The sequence below is a fragment of the Acomys minous genome (genome assembly GCF_964271855.1).
Source record: "Acomys minous genome assembly, chromosome: 20".
NCBI classification, from domain to species: Eukaryota; Metazoa; Chordata; class Mammalia; order Rodentia; family Muridae; genus Acomys; species Acomys minous.
Window position 1 is genome coordinate 24927626 of NC_140502.1, and position 21295 is coordinate 24948920.

General features: G+C 54.1%; 1 protein-coding gene across 3 annotated transcripts; it reads left to right on the plus strand.

Moving 5' to 3' along the window:
• Positions 1-6387: 6387 nt before the first annotated feature.
• On the plus strand, positions 6388-21239 carry RASGRP4 (RAS guanyl releasing protein 4). 3 transcript variants are annotated; one of them, XM_084771136.1, is made up of 17 exons: positions 6388-6455; positions 9275-9459; positions 10371-10476; positions 10608-10670; positions 12153-12284; positions 12386-12539; positions 13675-13848; positions 15635-15751; positions 16241-16516; positions 18094-18174; positions 18274-18378; positions 18505-18623; positions 18725-18869; positions 19811-19847; positions 19963-20097; positions 20185-20330; positions 21087-21239. In XM_084771136.1, exons 1-17 carry the CDS (start codon positions 6433-6435, stop codon positions 21129-21131), a joined length of 2043 nt encoding a protein of 680 aa, XP_084627262.1. In that variant the 5' UTR covers positions 6388-6432; the 3' UTR covers positions 21132-21239. The 3 variants fall into 3 exon arrangements, with proteins under 3 accessions (XP_084627262.1, XP_084627260.1, XP_084627261.1); XM_084771134.1 differs by lacking the exon at positions 6388-6455 and having other exon boundaries at positions 8854-9459; XM_084771135.1 differs by lacking the exons at positions 6388-6455; positions 15635-15751 and having other exon boundaries at positions 8854-9459.
• The last annotated feature ends 56 nt before the right edge of the window (positions 21240-21295 follow it).

Consider the following 21295-nt stretch of genomic DNA (forward strand, 5'->3'; position numbering starts at 1 on the left):
CGTGTGCGTGTGTGTGTGTGTGTGTGTGTGTGTGCACCAGTCTGCCCTTGAACTCACAGACATCCGGGGGGCCTCTGCCTCCCTAGCACTGAGGTTACACAAATGTGTCACAACCCCACCCCCAGCTAAAGACGGCCTTTTGGAAGGGTCCTAGCTGGTGTCTCTCACCCACCCGTTGCATTTCAGGTGTGAGCTAAGGTCTTTTTATTACCTCTTCCAACCCTGCTATTATCAGCACATCCTTGACAGCAGAAGACAGAAGCCCGAGGCCCCTGAAGATACCTCCTAAATGCCCTGTAGTCCTCGGAGCAACCTTTGGGGGTCACACTGTCACCGCTCTCACAGTGCCAAGCTGCAGATGAGGCGAGCTGAGTTTGGGAGATGAAGTCAGGCACCTTATGCAACATGACAGCGGCTTGGCCGGCGACCTGGACCCAAAGGTAGGTTCACACCAGCTATGCCTTGACGCCTTGTATTCCCATAGGAGTTTTCTAACTTAGCCGTGTGGAGGCGCATGCCGGGGATTCAGGGCCAGCCTTGGCTACCATAATAGTACATCCCAGGCCAACCTAAACTACATGAATCTCTGTCTCAAAAAAAAAAAAAAAAAAGAAAAAGAAAAAGAAAAAGAAAAAAAGCCAGAGCCAGGCGGTGATGGCGCGTGCACCTTTAATCCCAGCACACGGGAGGCAGAGGCAGGTGGATCGCTGTGAGTTCGAGGCCAGCCTGGTCTACAAAGCGAGTCCAGGACAGCCAAGGCTACACAGAGAAACCCTGTCTCAAAAAACCAAATAAATAAAAAAATAAAATAAAAGCCAGAGATGATGGTGGTGGTGGTGATGGTGGTGTGTGTGTGTGTGTGTATGTGTGTGAGAGAGAGAGAGAGAGAGAGAGAGAGAGAGAGAGAGAGAGAGAGAGAGAGAGATATTTTCCTGAGTTTCAGGCCAGTCTGGTCTACATTGCCAGTTCCAGGTTATGTATGTATATATATATATGTGTGTGTGTGTGTGTGTGTGTGTGTGTGTGTGTGTGTGTGTGTGTATACACCTTCCTAGTTATAGATGGTTGTGAGCCACCATGTGGTTGGCTGGGAGTTGAACTCAGGACCTCTGGAAGAGCAGCCAGTGCTCTTAACTGCTGAGCCGTCTCTCCAGCCCATATTTGTTTCTTATTGTTCACCATTTTGATTGATTGCTTGTTTGAGACAGTGTTGCTATGCATCCTGGGCTAACCCCAAACACCTGCTGTTCCTGCCTCAGGGTCTGAAGTGACTGAGGTGACAGGCTTGCTAGGGGATGCTACCTCTGCCTTCTGAGCCCAGGAATTACAAGAAAGCTCCCGTACCCACCCAGCGCTTCTGTGGGGTCTGGGGTGTCCAGACTCAGACATGTTTGCCGATCTGCAGCAAGCCTTGCAAACCACTGAAACAGATAGCTCCCCAGCTTTAGAAAATAGTGTGTGTGTGTGTGTGTGTGTGTGTGTGTGTGTGTGTGTGTGTGCTGGGAATCCAAATCCAGGTCTTTATGCTTGGGCAGCAAACACTCTTATTCCCTGAGCAGGGCCTCCAGCCAATCACCCATTTTTCTTTTCTTTTTTTCTTTTTCTTTTCTTTTTTTTTTTTTGTGTGTGTGTGTTTTGTTTGTTTGTTCGTTTTTGTTTTTGTTTTTCAAGACAGGGTCTCTCTGTGTATCCCTGGTTGTCCTGGACTCGCTTTGTAGACCAGGCCGGCCTCGAACTCAGTGTGATCCATCTGCCTCTGCCTCCCAAGCGCTGGGATTAAAGGCGTGCGCCACGATGCCCGGAGATCGCCCAACCTTCTATGGGAGTTGCTGCCCTGCTTTCTTGGCTCGGCAGCTGTTCTTTTTACCTTCTAGACTTGCGAGCGCTTTTCCTATCTGGCCAGCTAGCATCGTCTCGTGATGCCTCGTGGGAAGAACCCTCCTCTGACGTTATCACACCCATCAGATTTTCTGCCTTGTGGGTTTCTGCTTTGCCTCTGACGGCCGGCCCTTCCTTTGCCGTCATCCGCGTTCTTAGGTCTGGGAACAGCCATCCAGAGGGCAGATGCCAAGGCCCTGTCCCACCTCCTTCTGGGGGGCTTTTCTGTGTTCCCAGGGCCTGGAGACACTCTCGCGCTGAAGGCTGAGCGCGTTCTAGGGGAAGATGGAGGGGCGGGGCTATGTCATGGAAGCACCACACTGCTCGGGACAAGGCAGGAGACAGGAAAGCAAAGGGTAGGGGAGAGAGAGAGAGAGGAGCGTACTAAACCAGGGCACGTCATCGGATGAGAAAACTAAAGCAGGCCTTCTTGCCTGTGTGTAAAAAGATACCCACGGCGCGCACCGTTAATGAAAAAGAAAGGATCAAACACGCGAGAGCACGCAGCTTCGCCGAAGCCGCTGAAGTGCTAGGTTTGACAGATCATCCTGCTATGACCCCTTAATCCCGCTCCTCCAGGACGCTGCCCTACAGAACGTGCACGCTTTGTGTCCACCGGGGCTCAGTGGCGGCGTGCCCCCTGGGTTCCACAGTGACGTGGTGAGACCAAAGGCCATGTTGGCGAGTCAGGGCCACACACCTGGCACCCCAAGCACTTGAAAGGTGGCGGCCAGAGGATCAGGCATTTGTAGTCATCCTTCTCCGCCACATGGCAAGTCCAAGGACGGCTTGAGCTACATAAAACAGCCTTCTCCTGGCAAGACAGACAGACAGGTGGATGGATGGATCACACTCACACCTAGCACACACACACTATATACATATATATGGTGGCCTATGAAGCTAATCCCAGGACAGCCAGGGCTACACAGAGAAACCCTGTCCTCAAAAACAAAACCAAGCACATGCGCAGGCGCACACACACACACACACACACACACACACACACACACACACATAAAATCTGTGTGGGTGTTTTGCCTGTGTGTGTGTGTACTATGGCTCCTCAAAGGTCAGAGGATAGTGTTGGATCCCCTGGAATTGGAGGTAAACCATTTTGGGGCCATCATGTGGGTGCTGGGAATTGAACTCAGATCCTCAGGAAGGACCACTGAGTCATCTTTCTTCCCCTGTAATGTAATATTTTTATTTTAGTTTGGTTTTTTTGGGGGGGGAGGGTGTTTGTTTGTTTTTCAAGACAGGGTCTCTCTGTGTAACCTTGGCTGTTCTGGACTCATTTTGTAGACCAGGCAGGCCTTGAACTCACAGCAATCCTCCTGCCTCTGCCTCCTGAGTACTGGGATGAAAGGCGCACGCCACCGTGCCCAGCTAACGTACTATCTTTAAGATAGAAGAAAGCAACTCACCTGTCCACTGTAAGAAAGTTAAAAAGGCATTGCACTAGCGTACAGTGAAAGAGACTGCGGCCAACAAGAGGACGTTGGGAGGTACAATCCAACAGAAGGACACGGAGGGCCAGCAGAAATGCAACAGGAAGTAGAAGTGACACAGCCCAGGAGTCCACACACGTACAGTGGCTTTTAAGATCTAATATTATTGTTGTTGTTATTATTATTATTATTACTATGTGCAGGGATTTGTGTCCGTATGTCCGTGTGTGCACGGTGAGTACAGGTGCCTTCAGAGGCTTGGGGTGTCAGATTCCCTGGAGCTGCAGTTAAACACGGGTGTGAGCCACACAGACTCCAGGTCTCCGGAAGAGCAGCCAGCGCTCTTAACTGCTGAGCCATCTCTCCAGCCCCCTACATACAGTTTTATTTATTTATTTTTTTAGGATTTATTTATTTACTTATTATTTATACAGTATTCTGCCTGCACCAGATCTTATTATAGATGGTTGTGAGCCACCATGTGGTAGCTGAGAATTGAACTCAGGACCTTTGGAAGAGCAGCCGGTGCTCTTAACCGCTGAGCCATCTCTCCAGTCCCTACATACAGTTTTAAAACAGACAAAACTATTCTGTTCTGTGTCAGGCTGCAGATAAATCTCGTGGCGCAGAATGTTGGAAACTAAGACAGATTAAGAATAACCTGGAGGCGCCGGGCGTGGTGGCGCACGCCTTTAATCCCAGCACACGGAAGGCAGAGGCAGGCAGATCACTGTGAGTTCGAGGCCAGCCTGGTCTACAGAGTTGGACAGCCAGGGCTACACAGAGAAACCCTGTCTCAGAACTAAAAGTAATAGTAATAATAAAAAGAATGTTCCGGAGTAAATTGGCTTTTTTGGTTTGGATTGCAGTGGGGTTTGGGGGAGGGTGTAGCTAGCTCCAGCCCAGAGCAACGTAGATCAGGTTAGCCTTGAACCAGTAGAGATCTGTCTGCCTTAGGTCCTCCACCCTACCAAAGGTGCTAGTATTACCAGTGTCCTGGTCCCCCTGTCCTCCACTTCTCAAATGCTAGGGACTGGGGCTGTGCAACACCAGGCCCTCCTAATGTCGTCTTCTTCTTCTTCTTCTTCTTCTTCTTCTTCTTCTTCTTCTTCTTCTTCTTCTTCTTCTTCTTCTTCTTCTTCTTCTTCTTCTTCTTCTTTTGGTTTTCCAAGACAGGTGTGTAGCCCTGGCTGTCCTGGACTCGCTTTGTAGACCAGGCTGGCCTCGAACTCACAGAGACCCACCTGCCTCTGCCTCCCGAGTGCTGGGATTAAAGGCGTGCGCCACCACCGCCTGGCATCTAATGTCCTGTTCTTGGTTTGAGTATCATTGGGGTGTCCTTAGTCAGTGACAACTCATCAACCAAAACGCCAGTGAGTGCTCTTTTTTGGCACTTCAGTTAAAGATATGTCGAGCATGACACATTTAGATAAAAGAACAAAACATACGCACTCAAAAGTAAAGTCCGTTTCCATGGGCACGAAAATTATCTATACACAGGAAACGGCTGAGACAAAAATGAACGGTGCACTGTTCATAGCAGCCTAAGAGGAGCAATGGAAGAGAGCCGGGCGTGGTGGTGGCGCACGCCTCTAATCCCAGCACCAGGAAGGCAGAGGCAGGAGGATCACTGTGAGTTCGAGGCCAGCCTGATCTACAAAGTGAGTCCAAGACGGCCAAGGCTACACAGAGAGACCCTGTCTTGGAAAACAAAACAAGACAAAACAAAACAGCAACAAAAAACATGCTGCCTGTTTTAAAACCATATGAAGGGGCCCGAGAGCTGGCTCAAGGTTTACCTCTCTCGGTAACACTTTTGTAAAAAGATAACTCAGTTGGTGGAAAGGCCGCCTAAAACACACCTGAGGCCTGGGTTCAGCCCCCAGCACTGTGTGGACCAGGCACGGCGATGCCCAGGTACAATCCCAGCATTTGAGAGGTGGAGGTAGGAGGTTATCCTCAGCCACAAAGAGAATTAGAGGTTAGCTTGGTCTCATGAAAAATTAAAACACACCGAGAGACTGAGAGAGAGACAGAGACAGAGACAGAGAGACAGAGAGAGACCTACCAGGACAAAAAGCACTGCAGTGCGCTCAGTCAACATCAAAATGAAAACCGAGGGGCTGTCCCGCTCTCGCAGAAGACCTGAGTTTAACTCCTCACAGCCATGCCATGTGGCTCACAGCTGCCTGGAACTCCAGCTCCAGGGGCATCCATCTGCCGCAGGAGCAGCCTCCAAGGGCACCAGCTCTCCTGAGCACGGAGCTGCCCACATACAGACCCACGCGTACCGGTGATTAAAAGTAAAAATAAACTACAGCCAAAGGTGAGCATATCTCTAATAAAGAAATAACCCCCTCCCTAAACCTTAGAGCAGTATATGAGTACCCAGTAGGTGCTACATGGAAGGATTTTTGCAATGAAAGTAATAAAATACAAATATAAATGTTTTCCAGTTATAAATGGTGTCCTTCAAAGCAGCGGTGCTGTTCACACCTGTAATCCTAGCATGGGGGAGGCTGAAGCAGGGCATTTGAGCCTTAGCTGCATGGGGGGGGGGGGGGAGAGGGAGAGAGAGAGGGAGGGGGGAGAGAGAAGTCAGAGAGAGAAAGAAAGAGAGAAAGAGAGAAGAGAGAAAGAGGAGAGAGAGAGAGACAGACAGACAGACAGACAGACAGAGTTTTCTTCTGAGCCTGAAAATCAGTCACACTTTTTAAAGCTGGTTTGTGTGTGTGTGTGTGTGTGTGTGTGTGTGTGTGTGTGTGTGTGTGTCTCAGAGATGGGGAGAAAGAGAGATAGCTGGGGGGGGTGGGGAAGGGGGGGGAAGCAGCACCGGAAACCTCAGCAAGCAGGGATCCCCACGAAGGGGGAGGGGAGCCTTTGGTCTCTCCCCAGCCTCTTCCTTCCCCCTGGCCTGGGGGTGCGTGGGGGAGGGGGGCAGTTCCTCTTTCCTTCCTAAGCACGGTGGACACTCCAGCTCCCACGGGCCCCCGGGACAAATCTGGTTAAGGGAAGGAACCGGATCACACTCCGGTCAGGACCCCAGGACCCCCCCACTCCTGTCACTCCAGCCCCCCCCCCCCGCCCCCTGCGTCCAAGAAACATGAACCGGAAAGACAGCAAAAGGTAAGAGGAAGGTCCTGATGCCTCTGGCTGTCGGGGGTGGGGGGGGAGGACATAGGGGAGGGGACACGGGGGGGGGAGCGCCCCCTCCTCTAAGACGGAGCTGTAGTGGGGCACTAGGGTGAGCTGAGTTGGAGCTGTCCTGTGTCCCTGCGAGCCTAGCTCCCTCGGCTGCCTCTGTCTTCCCCTCGGGGTCCTCCCTGTTCCCTCCGTTGGTCACTTGCACGCCCCACACACCCCACCCCCAACTGGAAACTCCAGGCTCCTGCAGGAGAAAACCCCAGGAGAGAGGTTCGTGACGTAGGTCTAGGCAGCGCCTCTTAATCCACTCCTGGCCGCTCCACACACTGCGGGGTGGGCAGCCGTTCTGCAGGTAAGGGTCGAGGGGGGCTGCGTCGCGCCAGCAGGATCTGAAATAGGCTTCCGGCTCCTGGCATGGTTTGCCCAGCCCGGTCCCCATAAGGAAGGATGGATTTGTGCTGGGTGCCCCAGCCTGGACACCTCCTCCAGCCTCCCTAGGATGACCCTGAAAAGCAAAGAGGATCCTGGCTGCCTTGGTTTGTGCCTGGTGTGGCTTTCGGTGAGCTACCCAAGCGCTCTGCTCAGTTTCTGCCTTCTCTCTCGGAGTCATCGCGCGGGTACCACTTCAGAGGGGCTTGCAGACCTTAATCTGCGCAGACCGCCGGTTCTCAGGTGTAAAAACCCCCGCACAGAGGGCTTGGACCCGCCCCTACTGTTGGGGACTCTGTGATAGGGTCTGAGATGCAAGGGGCTTATGTGGAGTACCCTGCGAAGGGGATGCTTTTGGTACTTGGTGTGGGCACCTGAAAAATCCTGATCTTTAAGTTTGCTCTGTTTTGTTTTTGTTTGTTTGTTTTTTGAGACGGGGTTTCTCTGTGTCGCCTTGGCTGTCCTGGACTCGCTTTGTAGACCAGGCTGGCCTCGAACACACAGAGATGTGTCTGCCTCAGCCTCCCGGAGGGCTGGGATTACAGGCGTGGGCCGCCACACCCTGCTAAAAACCCTCATCTTTACAGAGTGCCCAGACCTAAGCCTGCTTTCTAGCCAGTGCTCAACAGGTGTCTACTATTATTTAATATTTAACAGCTGGGGCTGCAGGAGACACGGCAGATTTATTTTAGGATGTCCCTGTTTGTGATTTCACACCCATAGCATGCTGCAAGTCTGCCTGCTTCCTCCTAACTTGTGCTTTGGTTTTGGGGTCTTTTGGGTTTGGTTTGGTGTTTTGGTTTTTTTGAGATGGAGTTTTGCTCTGTAGGCCAAGCTGGCATTCAAACTTGCAATCCACCTGCCTCAATCTCCCCCAGCAAGCTAGGACTACACTGCCCGTGGCTTCCAACCTCTCCATATCTAGAGGCCAGCTTCCCACAGCTGGGTCTCTTTGAGAATCCAGGCTTTCTAACACCTGGGGGGGGGGGGGGGAAATCCAAGGCTGACTCTACTTTTCATGTGAAGAAAACAAAAGCCAGAAAGACACGGGGCAACTTACTGAAAGGCACACAGCCGGCAGAAATTTCTCGAACCCAGTTCTGGATGACTCTGAAGATTAGCACCTAGGCCCTCCCTCCTTTCCCCGCCCCTCCCTCCCATGGCCCCTTTTCCCCACCTGGCACAGACACCTAGGGAGGCATAACACTGGAAAGGTTATTTTTAAACTTTCCTTGAAGCTGCTATGGCCCCAGGGACCCCGCCTAGCTCCGTGGAGCCCCACGAGAAGCTCTGATACTTCCTTTCTGGGCTCCAAACTGTGGGGAGCAGGCTAAAGGCTAAGACTCTTGGGTAAGCAAAGGCTAGCTCTGACCAACGACGTGGGGTCCGCGTCCCACCGTCTGGGCTCAGTCCATCCCCGGGTAGTAGGGGTAGCCCTACAGACTCCCGGGTACGTTCTTGGCTCCCGCAGGACCCTGAAGTCCAGCTACCAAGGGACGACCTTGGGCGGCCAGCAGATGGTCCTGGGGTCCTTTTCCTGGGTTCCTTGAAATCTCAGGATGAGTCCTGGCGGGGAGGGGGTCTTGCCTACGACACATTTGTGACGCTTTAGGACTGCCAAGAGGAATTCGAAGGGGAGTGGCAGTAACAGAAGGTGACAGGGGAGAGGCAAAAATGCTGTGTTTTCCTTTATATATGAAACCTAGATTTAGGTATGCATATACACACACGTGCATACATACACATGTGTGATACGAAAACAGAAGGATGACAGGAGGAAGAGGGAAGGGACCAATGAGATGAGGGAGGGCAGACAGATGACAAATAGCAGCAAAGAACAGGTACAATGATATATATTATGTGTGAAAATTCTCGTAACTAGATCGGCTTTTTTTTTTTTTGGTTTTTCAAGACAGGGCCTTGGCTGTCCTGGACTCACTTTGTAGACCCGCCTGCCTCTGCCTCCCGAGTGCTGGGATTCAAGGCACACGCCACCAGTGTCCTGCAAGATCCACTATTTTGTCACTCACTGTAAAATCAGTCATTAGAAATAGAAACGAGGAACGAGCCGGTGCCTGGAGGAGAGAGCCGACTTAAGCTCGGAAGACCTGTGGTTCTGGTCTTTGACCTTGCTTGCCTGGGGAATCTAGAATATTTTGGGGAGGGTCGTCATCCATGAAGCCCTAGCGGGTAACCCTGAGATTAGATCTGCAAGAGCTTTGGCCCATGTTGCCTAGGAATTGGGTCCGAGAAGACCTTCTGGGAGTGTACTTAGGAGGAAGGGGCTCCCGTGATGCTCAGCCTTGGGTTTTGTGTGTGTGTGTGTCTTTGTTTTGTATGTGTGTGTATGTATGTGTTGTGTGTCCCTACAGGAAGTCTCATCAGGAATGCTCTGGGAAGGCAGGAGGGCGGGGTCGGCCGCGACCGGCCCGCCGCCACAAGACGTGCCCCACCCCCCGGGAAATCAGCAAAGTTATGGCTTCCATGAACCTGGGAGTGCTGAGCGAGAGCAGCTGCAGCGTGGAGGAGGTCCTGGAAAAGTGCATCCAGTGCTTCGGTGAGTCGGCAGCCTCTCCAGCCCGAAGGGAAGCAAGGAAAGCCGGGCTGAGTGAGCACTCCTCTCCCGGCTCGCTGGTGGGGGTAGAAAGCGGCCGAGCAGGATAAGCTGACAGGGAGGGGCGGGGCGAAGGCCGAAGGGTCAAGGTCCGGGTCTACCTTGGCGACGGTGGCGCACGCCTTTAACCCCAGCACTCCGGAGGCAGAGGCAGGCGGAGTTCGAGGCCAGCCTGGTCTTAAATAGCGAGCTGCAAGCCAGCCAAGGGCTTGATTTTAGTTCCCAGTACCTACGTCAGTAAGGCTCACATCCACCTGTAGCTGCAGTTCCAGGAACCTGACACTTCTGGCCTGAAAGAGTTCCTGCACCAGGTTGTAACACACACACACATGCACATGAACTTTAAAATAATAAAATTAAACCTTAAAAGCTCAAGGAAGGGGCCGGGCGTGGTGGTGGCGCACGCCTTTAATCCCAGCGCTCGGGAGGCAGAGGCAGGCGGATCACTGTGAGTTCGAGGCCACCTTGGTCTACAAAGGGAGTCTAGGGCAGCCAAGGGAACACAGAGAGACCCTGTCTCTAAAACAAACAAGCACACACCTCGAGATGACTGAGGGCAAGGAGCCATGCACCTTCCAGCTAAGACAGCCGAGTCACTAGGAAATCATGTTGCTTGCCCAAATGCCTGACACATATCCTAGGAGCCAGCATGCGTGCACCAGCCCGCCCACCCGGTTCTGGGGGCTGTGTGTGTGTGTGTGTGTGTGTGTGTGTGTGTGTGTGTGTGTGTGTGTGTCGCCTACCCGGTTCTGGGGGCCGGGTGTGTGTCTGTTGCCCCGCCCACCCGGTTCTGGGGGCTGTGTGTGTGTGTGTCGCCCAGGGGCCCAGGCTGAGACCCTCCCCCTCCCCTGCAGACTCAGCTGGCAGCCTACGCCGCAGCGACCACATTCTCAAGATGGTGCTGACGATGCACAGCTGGGTGCTGCCGTCCTCAGACCTCGCTGCCCGTCTGCTGACCTCATATCCTCCCCGGGTACCATGGTCTCCATCTAGAGGGTTGAGGACAGACCCGTCAGCTTCTGGGAGACCGGGAACAGGGGGCGGAGGAGGCAAATGGGCATGCTGGGAAACAGCCTTGACTTAGAACTCAAGTACCAGAAGGCCGCCAAAGACGCCCAGGAGCTCAGACAGCTACAGATCTGTTACTTGGTCAGGTAGGTTTGGGCCGACGTCCCCAACGCCCTGAAACACCTCTCCAAAACCCCCTTCCCCCAGCCTAACGCCTGCCTACTCCCAACTCCAAAAACTCACCCGCCCCTGCCCCCGCCTCCGCCCCCGCCCCCGCCTCCGCCCCCAGACAGGGTTTTCCCATGTAGATCTGGGCCGTCCTGGATCTCACTCTGTAGACCAGGCTGGCCTCGAACTCACAGAGATCCGCCTGCCTCTGCCTCCCGAGTGCCGGGATTAAAGGCGTGCGCCACCACTGCCGCCCGGCCTCAACCCCACTTTCTAAAACTCCACACTAAGAAGCTGTGTGATGGATGAGTCATGCCTGCCTGTAATCCTGGCATGAGATAGCCTGAGGCAAGATGATTTCTTCAAGTTCAAGGCTAGCCTGGGCTATAGAGTAAGCGTCCAGTTTAAAAAAAAAAAAAGCCCATGCTGAAATGTGATTGGCTGGAGGCTCAACTGGCGGCCGGGTGGTTACGAAGAGGACTTGCCGTACTTTCAGAGGACCCGAATTCAGTTCCTAGCACCCACATGGTGTTTGGTGACTGTGACTCCGGTTCTCGGGGGACCCAGCGCTGTCATTTGGCCTCCATGGGCACCAGCCATGCACATGGTGCCAATGTAGACATACGTACATGTAGACAAAACACTCATGCATACAAGATGAAAAGACATCTTTACAGAAAAAGTAAAAACCACCGCGAGCTTGGGCTGGAGAGGAGGCTCAGAGGTTAAGAGCGCCGTCTGCTCTTCCAGAGGTCCTAAGTTCAATTCCCAGCAACCACGTGGTGGCTCACAGCCATCTATAGTGAGATCTGGCGCCCTCTTCTGGCCTGCAGGTGTACACGCAGGCAGAGCACTGTGTACATAATAAATAAATATTTTTTTAAAAAATCACCGCTAGCCGGGCGTGGTGGCGCACGCCTTTAATCCCAGCACTCGGGAGGCAGAGGCAGGTGGATTGCTGTGAGTTCGAGGCCAGCCTGGACTACAAAGCGAGTCTAGGACAGCCAAGACTACACAGAGAAACCCTGTCTCGAAAAAAAAAAAAATCACCGCTAACTTGAGTTCCTGACACACGCGCACACGCACACCACCATCACTCCTTAGAGAACACAATTCTTAGAGAACCCTGGACGGATCCCATAAACTCCCAGGTGAGACTTCACTTCCCTCGCCCCAAAGACAACTTCGCCTTGACTCCCCAAACCTCCCCACACCACCACTTAGTCCCTGAAAGCCCTACTGTCTTCCTTCCCAGTTGTCTCAAGATCCCTCTCCTGTTTTAAGAACCAACCCCTCCAGTTCCTACTCCAGAGAGCTCCTCTCTGAATCACCCCCTCTAAACCCTGGCCCCAGACACCCGGCACACGCGGAAAGTCTCAGCATCCCTTACGCGAAGGCCCCTCAACCTCTTCACCCTGCAGTCAGCCCAAGTTTACCTCCCAGCTCTGAACCCCTCCCAGGTACTGGCTGACCCATCACCCTGAGGCGGTGCACCGGGAGCCCCAGCTGGAGGAAGTCATAAATCGGTTTTGGGCCGCTGTAGCTCAGGAGGGCAACGTGACCCAAAGGAGCCTGGGAGATGCCTCCAACCTGTGAGCCAGCCCTGCTCTCCTTCCCCTGCCCACACCCTCCACGTCGCCCCAAACCTCCACCCCCGAGCCACTCCAGTGACCTGTCGGTCCTTGGCCTCCAGCCTGAGTCCTGGGGGGCCCGGCCCCCCACCTCTCATGAGTAGCCCAGGCCTGGGCAAGAAGCGGAAAGTGTCCTTGCTGTTCGATCACCTGGAGACAGAGGAGCTTGCTCAACACCTCACTTACCTGGAGTTCCGGGCTTTCCAGGCCATCACGGTGAGAACACCTTTCCCAGTGTGCCCCTCAGCTGGAAACAGAAGGTGGGGGAGGGGGTTGGAGGGGGTTGAGGGAGGGGTTGGGGTCTACAGTGTGAGTCCAAAATAGCCAGGGCAACACAGACCCTGTCTCTCAGAAAACAAAAACAAAAACAAAAACACACCAAAAAAAAAAATGCTTATTGCCGTGTGTCGTAGTGGCACAGGCCTATAGCCTAGCACTTGAGAGGCTGATGCCAAAGGACAGGAAGTTCAGGGCCAGCTCGGGGACTACATGAGACCCTGTCACAAAAATACTGATTGCAATAGGACCACAGAGTCAAGCAATCAAAGCATTCACCCACCAAGCACTTCAGCTCACCCGTACCTCAGTTCCCCCATATGGGGAGGTAAAGATTAAAGCAGAGCATTAGCAGTTCCTGCCTGAGAACAGTGCGTGGCTCAGAGGGGGAAAAAAAACTGCAACAGAGCAGAACCTTTGAAATGGCTGCGTTTCACTTCCCTTAAGGCGGCTGCGTGTGCTTCTGTGTTGAAATGTATCAGCCCTAACGTCTGCTGTTGTCTCGAAGCAAAGTGGGGAGCTGGTTCCTTTAGGGGACAGATGTCCAGATTGGGATGTTGTGTGTACTCGTGTGTGTGTGTGTGTGTGTGCATTTGTGTGCACGCATGCGTCTGTGCTTGTCTGCGTGTGGAGGCTCATGCATAGTCCATTGCTTGTCTGTGTGAGTGGGTGCGTGTGCATGTGTGCGTGAGGGGAGGAGTGTGTGTGTGAGCATTTGTGTGCGTACATGCATGTGTGTGCTTTTCTGCATGTGCAGGCGCATGCATGGGCTGGTGCTTGTCTGTGTGGGCAGGTGTGTGTGCATGCGTGGGCATGTGTGCTCGTGTGGAGTGGTGGATCTGAGTGTGGCGTGTACACGCTGTTGAGCAGAACAAAAACAAGTCCTTCCAAGTCCACTTTCCCATTGTTTCCTCTGCTGACCTTGCCACAGCCAGACAGATAGTGACAATGCGGTGACGTCAGGGTCGGGGACCCTCGGTTAGAGCACGCTAGGATGCTAGGACATCAGAGGTCAGGACCTCTAGAAAGACGGGATAGGAGCCTCATGGCCAACGCTGACCAACCTCGTCCTCAGCCCCAGGACCTGAGGGGCTATGTTCTGCAGGGCTCAGTGAGGGGCTGTCCCGCTCTGGAAGCATCCGTGGGGCTGAGCAACAGCGTGTCCCGCTGGGTGCAGGTCATGGTGCTAAGCCGTCCTGGGCCTGCGCAGCGTGCCCAGGTACTCGACAAATTCATTCACGTGGCACAGGTAAGCCTTGACCGCCTGGTCTTCCTGCTTGCTTGCTTTTTTATTTACTTATTTTCGATTTTCACTTTCGATTGAGACAGGGTCTCTCTGTGTAGCCTTGGCTGTCCTGGACTCGCTTTGTAGACCAGGCTGGCCTCGAACTCGTAGAGATCCGCCTGCCTCTGCCTCCTAAGTGCTGAGATTAAAGGCGTGCGCCACCACACCTGGCTTTTGTTTTCTTTTTTTGGTGGTCCTTAGTTTTTAAATTTTTATTAATTTATTCATATTACAACTCAGTAGTTACCCCATCCCTTGTATCCTCCCATTCCTCCCTCCCTCCCATTTTCCTCTTACTCCCCTCCCCTATAACTGTGCCTGAGGGGGACCTCCTCCCCCTGTATGTGCTCATAGGGTATCAAGTCTTTTCTTGGTAGACACCTGGCTTTTAAAAAATTTATTTTTTTTTAATTTTTTTTTTTTGTGTGTGTGTGTGCGCGTGTGTGTGTGCCCACACGTGTGAGTGTGTGGCTTTAGAGGCCAGTGGCACTGGAGTCATAGAAGACGTGGTTGTGAGCTGCCCAGTGTGGGCGCTGGGAACGTAACCGGATTCGTGATTCAGCAGGCCACCCCCACCCACCACGTCTGTGACGTCACACCCTAGCCTCACTGCAGTCCATACTCCTGGGGATCTAGCTGGGGACTGGCCTTGACATCACAGCCGGACCTTACTTGGCCCCACCAGCTGGCTCTCTATTTAGGAACTGACAACTGTTTCCCAAACCCCAAATCAAACATTCTATCTCCGGTGCAGAGAAAAGGATCCTTTCCACGTCATCCAGTCCTCTTGTCTTTGGGACAGTGACTGTATCACTCCTAGGGAGGCTTAGATACAGAGGGGCAGTCCAGTCTCTCTGACCCTGACCTTTTGAGTCAGCCTCCTCTCTCTTCTGGGAAAAAAGGAAGCCCTGCGGTCAGGCCTCTTTGAGTATCTCCAGAGCAGACCACGCCCTTCCTTGGGAACCTTTCAGCACTTTGCTTCTTCCTCTTGCTTGGCTGTGCCTGTACTAGGGATTGAACCCAGGCTCTCCCGCACGCACCTCAGATAAGTCCTTTACCGCTGGGTCACGTCCCTAAGCCTTTTCGTTTTCAGGCAGGATTTCTCTGTGTAAGCCCTGGCTGTCCTGGACTCACTTTGTAGACCAGGCTGGCCTCAAACTCACAGCGATCCTCCTGCCTCTGCCTCCCCGAGTGCTGGGGTTAAAGGTGTGCGCCGCCACCGTGCCCAGCTCTCCCCAGGAGGTGCTCTACCGCCGAGCTACACCTTGCTGGGCTCTTAGACTTGAGAGTGGGTCTAGCATCAGCCGGGGGCCTCCTTAGGATGAGCATCTTCTGTTTGGTCCTGCCTCACTTCTGTCCACACAGTGGCCTCCACCCTTCACACTTAGAACAGGGAGGGAGGGAGAGAGGATTCCCCTGACACCTTGTGGGCCTCACACTTGTCCCACATCCGTCTTACTCTTCCATGTCACCGTTATCCTATTCAATTCTACCTGGTACCCAACTCCCCATCCACAGTCCACGCCCTCTCTCAGTTGTTTGACTCCCAGAAGCCCGACGCCTGGTCCGTTTCCAAATTCTCCATCCCTGGCTGACACACACCTGTCTGTCCCAAATCCGTCCTGGCCGCTCTGACCCACCTGCCTGCTCACACCGGTCCACACTCATGCACTGTGCAAACTCTTAGCTCTGTACCCGACCCTGCTGCCGTTCTGCGGTTCCTCCCGCCTCTGCCCTTACCTCCTTCTAGAGGCTCCGCCAACTACAGAATTTCAACACACTGATGGCGGTCACGGGGGGCCTGTGCCACAGCGCCATCTCCAGACTCAAGGACTCCCACGTCCACCTGAGCCCTGACAGCACTAAGGTAACCCCTTACCTCCCCCAAAAGTCCACAGTGGTCATGCGCCCTGGAACCCGCACACCTGACTCCCCTAACAGCCACCAGCCGCTAAGCAAGGTCTCTGGAACCAATTGGGGACTTTTTTTGTTTTTGTTTTTGTTTTTTAAGATTTTATTTACTATGTATACAGTGTTTGAAAGCCAGAAGAGGGCATTAGATCACATTATAGATGCTTGTGAGCCACCATGTGGTTGCTGGGAATTGAACTCAGGACCTTTGGAAAAGCAGACAGTGCTCTTAACCTCTGAGCCATCTCTCCAGCCCTTGTTTTTGTTTTTTGGGTTTTTTTTTTTTTTTTGAGACAGGGTTTCTCTGTGTAGCCCTGGCTGTCCTGGACTCACTTTGTAGACCAGGCTGGCCTCGAACTCACAGCAATCCACCTGCCTCTGCCTCCCGAGTGCTGAGATTAAAGGCGTGCACCACGCCTGGCCACAGCATGTACTTTGTACACAGGCCCTGCTGGAGCTGACGGACCTCCTCGCCTCCCACAACAACTACGCCAACTACCGCCGCACCTGGGCCAGCTGCTCTGGCTTCCGGCTGCCCGTCCTCGGTGTACACCTCAAGGACCTGGTGTCCCTGTATGAGGCCCATCCAGACAGATCGCCAGATGGCCGCCTGTACCTACCCAAGCTGAACAGTCTCTACCTGCGGCTGCAAGAGCTGGCAGCGCTGCAGGGACAGCGCCCTCCCTGCAGCGCCAATGAGGACCTGCTGCATCTGCTGACAGTGAGCTATGGGCCCTACGTCGTCTGAGCTGTTGGGGGTCTGCAGGCCCAGGGTACTGAAGGGATGGGAGGGTTTTGTTTGGTTGCTTTGGGTTTTGCTGAACTGAGGATTGAAATTAGGACCTCATATAATTTGGGAGTACTCTACCACTGAGCCACGCCCCCAACCCCTTACTGGGGGATTCTAGGCAGGTGCTCTACCCCTGAACCTCTCAGTGAGGGGTTGGGGTGTGGCTCAGTGGTAGAGCCCCTGCCTAGAATCCCCCAGTGAGGGGCTGGGGTATGGCTCAGTGATAGAGCCCCTGCCTAGAATCCCCCAGTGAGGGGCTGGGGGTGTGGCTCAGTGGTAGAGCCCCTGCCTAGAATCCCCCAGTGAGGGGCTGGGGTGTGGCTCAGTGGTAGAGCCCCTGCCTAGAATCCCCCAGTGAGGGGCTGGGGGTGTGGCTCAGTGGTAGAGCCCCTGCCTAGGATCCCCCAGTGAGGGGCTGGGGTGTGGCTCAGTGGTAGAGCCCCTGCCTAGAATCCCCCAGTGAGGGGCTGGAGTGTGGCTCAGTGGTAGAGCCCCTGCCTAGAATCCCCCAGTGAGGGGCTGGGGTGTGGCTCAGTGGTAGAGCCCCTGCCTAGAATCCCCCAGTGAGGGGCTGGGGTGTGGCTCAGTGGTAGAGCCCCTGCCTAGAATCCCCCAGTGAGGGGCTGGGGCGTGGCTCAGTGGTACAGCCCCTGCCTAGAATCCCCCAGTGAGGGGCTGGGGTGTAACTTAGTGGTAGAGCCCCTGCCTAGAATCCCCCAGTGAGGGGCTGGGGTGTGGCTCAGTGGTAGAGCCCCTGCCTAGAATCCCCCAGTGAGGGGCTGGGGTGTGGCTCAGTGGTAGAGCCCCTGCCTAGAATCTCCCAGTGAGGGGCTGGGTGTGGCTCAGCGGTAGAGCCCCTGCCTAGAATCCCCCAGTGAGGGCCTCCCTACTGGATAAGTGCCTTTATGGTGCTCACTTCACGGGAAGCTGGGACAGTGAGACATTCCGAAGGCTGTGTAGTAAGACTGAAAGTTGATTGCACAGCCTTTGGGATAAGACCCTGCATAACTCTCAGGCTGCCCCCCCTTCCCTGTGCAAAATGAAGCTCCATGGCTCGTTGTTAAATTCTAAATATTCAGGAGCCTACAAGAGGAAGTTGGCCAGCCTGGACTGTGTGGTGAGGAGGATGGGATGGATGGTGAGAGAGAGCCCAGTGGCTAAGAGTTCTTGCTGCTCTGAGAAGCCGATTTCCGTTCCCAGCATGCACTCGGGTGGCTCACACGTTACCTTTAAGGCCAGCTCCAGGGGATCCGATGCCTTTGCTGGTCTCCGTGAGCCCCGGCTTGCACAGCGTACATACGCACAGAAGACACATACGTACATAGTCTCGTTTTAAGGGCTCAGTGGGAACAAGGCACCCCTGGATTGTAGAGGAAACAGTATGGCAGGTGATGGACGGGTGTGGCAGGGCAGGTCCAGGAAGAGAGAAATCTGAGAGGAAAATGGGAGCAGCACCTAGGCAGGGACTGGAACTGCAGTGAAACCTTACTGCCCTGCCCATCCCCCAGCTGTCCCTGGATCTCTTCTACACAGAAGATGAAATATACGAACTTTCTTATGCCCGGGAGCCACGTTGTCCCAAGAGTCTGGTGAGCCTTGACCCCTGACCCCTGACCTCTGACCCTTGACCTCTGACCTCCACCACCGCTCAAGTCCTTGCTTTGACTGTGTCCCTCCGTGCCCTCTAGCCACCCTCCCCCTACAAAGCACCTCTGGTGGTGGAATGGGCCCACGGTGTGACACCAAAGCCAGACAGCAGGACCCTGGGTCAGCACGTGGAAAAGCTCGTAGCGGTGAGGAGGGAGATGCCACAGGTGGGAGGCAGAGGAGGAGCCAGGGCCACAGGGGTGGGAGGGGGTTGGGGGTGGCAGGGGAGGGCGTGTCCTTGTCGTCACTCTACTGTCAGTGTTCCTCTGAAGTCCGTGTTCAAGAACTACGACCCAGAAGGCCGGGGCACCATCTCTCAGGAGGATTTCGAGCGGCTGTCAGGCAACTTCCCCTTTGCCTGCCATGGGCTTCACCCACCTCCGCGCCACGGGTAAGAGGCCCTGCCCCCTGGACCTCCCAAAGCAGCAAGGACCCTGGACACGCCTCGCGCGAGAGGCCAGCCATGGCTGAGGTGCGGCCTTTGCCCTGTAGGAGCGGCTCCTTCAGCAGAGAGGAGCTGACCGAATACCTGCTCCGCGCCAGCGCCATCTGCTCCAAGCTGGGCCTGGCCTTCCTGCACACCTTCCACGAGGTCACCTTCCGCAAGCCCGCCTTCTGTCACAGCTGCAGCGGCTTCGTGAGCACTTGGCCCTGTTAGCACCCTTGGGCCCTGGCCCCGTCGTCCCCCCTCTCCCCCTGCCCCCCCCTCCTCCCGGCCCCCCCCCCCCCGTTGTCTCAGCTCCTCACAAGCTAGCTTGGGCCAGTGGGGAGTGGGGGTAGGGGGTGGAGGAGGGATGGGGTGGGGGAGACTTCCAGAAATGCCCCGGCCTCGGTCCTTATAAGCACCAGACACTGGCAATTCCTATATTCCGTACACTCACCAAACTACATGGTATCAGGACGTCTTCCCCAAGACAGTGAGTGGCCAAGGTGTGAGTACTACCCAAATCCCTGAGTAATTCCCCAAAACTCTAGATAATCTGCAAACCCGGGTACATTGCGTTAGGCATGGTAGTGGACTAGAACCAGGAGTGTGAGGTTATCCTCAGCTACAGGGAGTTTGAGGCCAGCCTGGGCTACATGAGACCCTGTCTTTAAAATAAAAAAAAAAAAGAGCCGGGCGTGGTGGCGCACCCCTTTAATACCAGCACTCGGGAGGCAGAGGCAGGTGGATCGCTGTGAGTTCAAGGCCAGCCTGGTCTACAAAGTGAGTCTAGGACAGCCAAGGCTACACAGAGAGACTGTGTCTCGAAAAACCAAAAAAAAAAAAAATAAAATAAAAATAAAAATAAAAAAATAAAATAAAATAAAAAAAGAGAGAGAGAGGAAAGGACAGGTGTGGTGGCGCACGCCTTTAATCCCAGCACTCGGGAGGCAGAGGCAGGTGGATCCCTGTGAGTTTGAGGCCAGCCTGGTCTACAAAGCGAGTCCTGGACAGCCAGGGCTACACAGAGAAAGCCTGTCTCGAAAAACAAACAAACAAACAAACAAAAAAGAAATGTCAAATCCTGTGGGCTTCCGTCCCCTCCCATCCTCCCTCCTCTAGTCCCGCTAACCAACTAACCTTCCTTCCTCCAGCTCTGGGGCATGACCAAGCAAGGCTATCGCTGTGGGGGTGAGTGAGCTGCACCCCCCCCCCCCCCGCAGAGGGAGGGTCTCTTGACCTGCAAGCTGAAAGAACAAGGCACCATTGTAATAGTTCCTCCCTGTCCCACCCCTCCGACCCCCAGACTGTGGGCTGTGTTGTCACAGACACTGCAGGGATCAAGTGAGGGCGGAGTGCAAGAAGAGGCCAGACACGAAAGGCGACCCGGGCCCCCCAGGAGCGCCTGTGCCGGCAGCCACACTTCCTCCTGCCAGCTGTGGTGAGACCCCCAAGCATGGCAGTGCTGGGAGGAGAGCCCAGAGCATGGGGATCATTCCTAAGCTCACAGGGTGTCTTCCTGTCGCAGCCACGTCTCTCTTACCCCTCCCGTCAGGAGCAGGCTCTGAGGAAAATCTCTCCTATACACCGTCCGCAGATCCTGAGTCTGGTTGCCACCGGCGCCATGCTTGGACGCAGACGGAGTCTTCACATTCCTCCTGGGAGCCAGAAATGGTAAGGGGTCCCTGACTGGATCTGGGGAGACACAGGCCATATGTCTGCGGACAGAGGACAGATCTGGTCGTCACGGGAAAGGAAAACCATGTAGAACTCCTCAGTCATCTGGATGGGGGGGGTGGGGGTGGAGGCACTCACTAGATTTTAATGTTGACAGAGTTTGAATATACAGCAGTCATAATATACTCAGGGGACAAAGGTGGGTAGCTATGAGCACAGAAAACAAGATTTGGGGAGAGGAAAAAAAAAAAAAACAATAAAGCTAGGAATGGTGGCCCAAACTTATAATCCTAGCACTAAAGAGGCTGCAACAAAACACTTAAAGGCCAGCCTACACGGTGAGGATCCAGGTCAGATTGTTATAGTGAGAGACCCTGTCTCAAAACAAAACAACAGTAACGTGAAAATATGGTCAAGGGAGGTGTCCTTGGCATACTCTGCAAGGTCTCTCTCTCTCTCTCTCTCTCTCTCTCTCTCTCTCTCTCTCTCTCTCTCTCACACACACACACACACACACACACACACACACACACACACACGCGTGTGCACACTCACTAAAAAGTAAGGGCCAAATATGTCAGGAGCCACAATAAATATTATTGGAACAATTTCCACTCCTGAAAGGCAGAGACTTCATCTGGGAGTATTGGTTCATTTGCTTAGCCACAGTCTGAGGGAGGTGCCCCGTCCTGGTTGTGGACTGTCCTCTAGATAAAAGAAGTGCCCCTCACTGTGTCTCTTTTCTCCTCCCAGGTGCCCTTCCCGCCGTCCACAGCTACCACAAAGCCCAGTGCCTGAACAGCTGGCAACCTGGCTCTTTCCCCTCCCTCCCGAAGCCTCCTCCACACCAACCCTGCCTCTTATCCATCATGTTTTCCCCTAGAGAAAGTTCTTCTGTGTTCCACCGAGAGTCGTTCCTACTCCCTTTCCCCTTGCTTGGCATCAGCGGCTCTGTGTTGGAC

Bases quoted from the DNA above. Each gene is read 5' to 3' on its own strand.
- RASGRP4 (XM_084771134.1), top strand. From the start codon at position 9,129: ATGTTGCCTAGGAATTGGGTCCGAGAAGACCTTCTGGGAGTGTACTTA. The intron at 9,460-10,370 runs GTGAGTCGGCAG...CCTCCCCTGCAG, and splicing joins AAAGTGCATCCAGTGCTTCG to ACTCAGCTGGCAGCCTACGC. The intron at 18,624-18,724 runs GTAAGAGGCCCT...TTTGCCCTGTAG, and splicing joins CACCCACCTCCGCGCCACGG to GAGCGGCTCCTTCAGCAGAG.